General features: G+C 39.5%; 1 protein-coding gene across 1 annotated transcript; it reads right to left on the reverse strand.

Annotated features, from left to right (window-relative positions):
- Positions 1-2784: 2784 nt before the first annotated feature.
- On the reverse strand, positions 2785-3375 carry LOC120634735. The gene has a single exon (XM_039905511.1). It carries the CDS (start codon positions 3373-3375, stop codon positions 2785-2787), a length of 591 nt encoding a protein of 196 aa, XP_039761445.1.
- Between the last annotated feature and the right edge of the window lie 888 nt (positions 3376-4263).

The following is a 4263-nucleotide window of genomic DNA, read 5'->3' on the forward strand; positions in this document are numbered from 1 at the left end:
TATCAATTTATTTCTCAAGTTACATCCAAGAAACATTAATTATAGGTTTTCGATTAAAAGTAAAGAAATACGTATTTCACAAATTTTAAAAATTCCAGCTGTAAAGGCAGCGCGTAGCTTGTTTTATGGGTACTGAGATAGCTGATGAATATTTTTTTATGAATGTTATGAAAATATGCTTCATTCTTCATGTGTTTGTTCTTTTTTTTGTCTCGTTTTTCTGAGTGGTGTACAAAAAAAGAATATAAAAAAATACTTAGAATATACATATAAAGACCCAGACACTGAAAAACATTCATGCTAATCACACAGTCATTTTCCAGTAGTGGGAATCGAACCCACGGCCTTGGGCTCAGAAAGCGGGGTCGCTGCAAACTGCGCCAATCGGCCGTCAAATGTTATAACGTTTAACGCTGCGTTATAACGTTTGGAAATCGAACGAAAATAAATCGAATCACGTCACGCTCTTAATAACATTAATACATAAAACATTGGTAGAGTTGTATGATTGATCTCAACCCGTCATGTCCCGCTCGGGTGTATGCGGTTATCCCCACGTTGGCCGACATTGACATATCGGGGACAACTGCGTGAGGGGGAAGGGGGGACGGCGGTGAAATTAAACAGGGACATGTGCAATGTAATTAATAGCAAAAGGATTGGCGCGTCATTCATACAATTTCTGATATTTATATATCTTAATATATATAAATCTCCTGTCACGATGTTTGTCCGCGATGGACTCCTAAACAACTTAACCGATTTTAAATTAAATTGGCACACCGTGAGCAGTCTGGTCCAACTTAAGAGATAGGATCGCTTAGATCCTTAATTATAGTCGCAATTTTATTTAATTGCAAATTATTTGTTTATAATTAATTGACAGTCACATGTTTTATATATATATACTACTATATATACTCATTTAAGGCTTAGGGATACTGAATACTTTAAAAACAAAATCAATCTCACATAAGGCTTCGTCTGCGTTTGATTTTGTTTTTAAAGTATTCAGTATCGCTTATCCTTAAATGGGGGGTTTGATGCTGTCCGCTGAGGAGTTCTGTCCTCTATCTCCAACCACATTCAGATCTACACAAAGTTTGGGCAAAATTAAACACATAATATAAACTCTATAGTACAAAAATAATTATTTAAATAGGTTTTAATTTGTCGGAGTTATGGTGTAAAATCATCAAACACTTTCATCCCCTCTCCCAAATGAACCGAGCTTAATGTCGGGGTAAAAAGTATCCTATGATACTTCTATTACTTCCAAGAATATGTGTACAAAGTTTCATGAGGATCGGTTAAGTAGTTTTTGCGTGAAAGCGTAACAAACAAACTTACATTGGCATTTATAATATTAGTAGGGAAAACATATTTTTTATAATAATTCATGGACCAAGCAGATGGTAAGTGGAAAACTCCTTAGCGCAACGGTGGGCGCTGTGAATTTAAGTAGGCGGGCCGGGGTTCGATTCCCGGCAGAGGCCATTTGGGAATTTATAATTTCTGAATCTTTCTCTGGTCTGGTCTGGTGGGAGGCTTTGACCGTGGCTAGTTACCACCCTACCGACACAAACGAGCCGCTAAGCGATTTACTGTTCCGATGCGATGTCAAGAAACCGATTAGGGGTATGACTACTATACTTCCTAGCAGGTTAGTCCGCTACCATCTTAGTCAAAAAATTACCTGTAGTGGAATAAAAAAATAGATAAAGAAAATAGTATCATATATTGACGGCCGATTGGCGCAGTTTGCAGCGACCCTGCTTTCTGAGCCTAGGGCCGTGGGTTCGATTCCCACAACTGGAAAATGTTTGTGTGATGAGCATGAATGTTTGTCAGTGGCTGGGTGTTTATATGTATATTATTCATAAAAATATTCATCAGTCATCTTAGTACCCATAACACAAGCTACGCTTACTTTGGGGCTAGATGGCGGTGTGTGTATTGTCGTAGTATATTTATTTTATTTATTTATTTATATCGATAGTGATTATCCTTTCGGTCTTTTAGAAACATATATATATATATATATACTTGCCAACAAATCCAATCGGTATTAATCAAATGTCCGTGATAAATCCGACCTCCCTTCCACATATGCTCCCGATACGTCAATCTCTGACACCTAAAAGGATAGCCGCTAATACCCCAACGTAAATTGGACCATTTTTTGCACATACGGGTATAATTAATAAGAAGTACTTATGTATATATATAATAAAATATAAATAATTGTCAAATTTAAACAAACCCCCAACTTTCAGTAGTGTTCATTATTTTAGACAAGACCTTTTATTTGATATCCATATTGAGTTGTGGAAAAATATCTAATCCGCCATTTTGTGGCGGCGGCCATGTTGGGCCGATTTTCATCAATCATAGCTCTACACTCCCGAATAATTCACCTTTGAAAGAAAAAAAAACAAAATATACCTACCTTTTTTTTTTGTTTTTTTTTTGTTATCGGGGGGGAAATCTTCAAAGATACCCGACCTCAAAGAAGATCGGGTTATGTGGGATTTTTACCCACTAAAACCCCCTCGGTGGCCATCCTCGGCACATAATTGGGAGGCTCCGGGATCTCCTAAGAACGCACCGGTGCCTCCCTCGTACAGCGCATGTAGAGCTCGTCCCGGGAGAAAATATTCCCCCGACCTCATTTGCCTTGCTTTGGCTACGGCAAGCTGCTATCCTACCCGGGTCGTGTAAATTGGTATTAAACGGCGACAGCCCCAGACTGTCCGACACGACCCGATGTCCCTTCATCTGGGACTAAAGATCAGATGGAATTGGGCGATGATTGCCATCTGCACGCCTCGGTCGTCTCCGAGAAGGATCGGCTCTCTCTCGATCGCGCTCGGCAGCCTCCTTTTTAGCCATTACGATCTCGCAGAAGGTGACCATCGCAATCCATGCTTCATCCTCTGCAAGCATTGCTGCTACTACTGCTGAGGGAAAAAGGTCGCTCCCTACGTGACTGACTAGGGCAACGCGCTCTGGGTTCCAAGCAGAACACTCCGCAAGGGTATGCTGTGCTGTGTCCTGATTCTCCCCACAATGGTGACATCGCGGTGTTGCCTCGCGACCGATCCGACACAAGTACTCCCCAAAACAACCATGCCCAGTGAGTACCTGTGTCAGTCTAAAGGTGACATTTCCACGGCTTCTTGCCAACCAGGCCTCAAAGTTTGGGAGTATCGCACCAACAGCGCGTTGGCGAGCGTTTCTTTCCTGCTCAAGACGCACCCGCCAAATGGTGATGGCCTGTTGGCGCGCTTGCTGTCTGAGCGCTTTGGGTTCCACCTCTGCGTCCGTACTCCTCTGGCTAATAGTGCGACTTTCAGCATATATCCTTGCGTCCATGTCCGCCAAAATATACCTACCTATTGATGGCCGAGTGGCGCAGTGAGCAGCCACCCTGCTTTATGAGTCCAAGGTCGTGGGTTCGATTCCCACAACTGAAAAATGTTTGTGTGATGAACATGAATGCTTTTCAGTGTCTGGGTGTTTATCTGTATATTATAAGTATTTATATGTATTATATTCATAAAAAAATATTCATCAGCTATCTCAGTACCCATAACACAAGCTACGCTTACTTTGGGGCTAGATGGCGATGTGTGTATTGTCGTAGTATATTTATTTATTTATTTACCTTTGTCAGAATGTATGAAGATTTTAATGTTCCTGTAAATCGTCCTAAACCCATAGTTCCAGTTTTATCAACCAATATTTAATTAGCAAGCTTTTATTTATTTATTTATACTCATTATTTGCACACAAAAAAAAAATACAGAAGAAGAATAAAAAAGCACAGATAGATGCAGTATACAAAAAGCGGTCTTTTCGCTTCGTAGCGATCGCTTCCAGGCAACCTTAGGATAAGGAAAACAAAAGGATAACAGTCTGCAGTTGTGGAATATAATAATCATACTAACAGTCATATTACGTCAGTGTTACAGTATTAGATAATAAATCTTTAGACGACTCTTAAAAATATGTTATTTAGCGTTACGAATGGCGATATATCAGTGTTATAGTGACTGTAGCACCAAGTAGTAGAAAACATTGTCGTTTCGATCTACTTTTCAAAGGTCCATATTACAATAAAACACTTTGAAAATAGTTTTTTGTACCTCTAAGTGTATGTAAAACACTATTTAAAAAATCTATAAATTTATATACCTTGCTTTAATAACGTCATATCCCTTGGTAGATAAAGATAGCTTTTCAGCAATAAGGTCTTTTTTC

Source organism: Pararge aegeria, chromosome 25, assembly GCF_905163445.1.
Source record: "Pararge aegeria chromosome 25, ilParAegt1.1, whole genome shotgun sequence".
Classification (NCBI taxonomy): Eukaryota; Metazoa; Arthropoda; class Insecta; order Lepidoptera; family Nymphalidae; genus Pararge; species Pararge aegeria.

Coding starts and splice junctions, on each gene's coding strand:
- LOC120634735 (XM_039905511.1), bottom strand. CDS start 3,375: ATGGACGCAAGGATATATGCTGAAAGTCGCACTATTAGCCAGAGGAGT.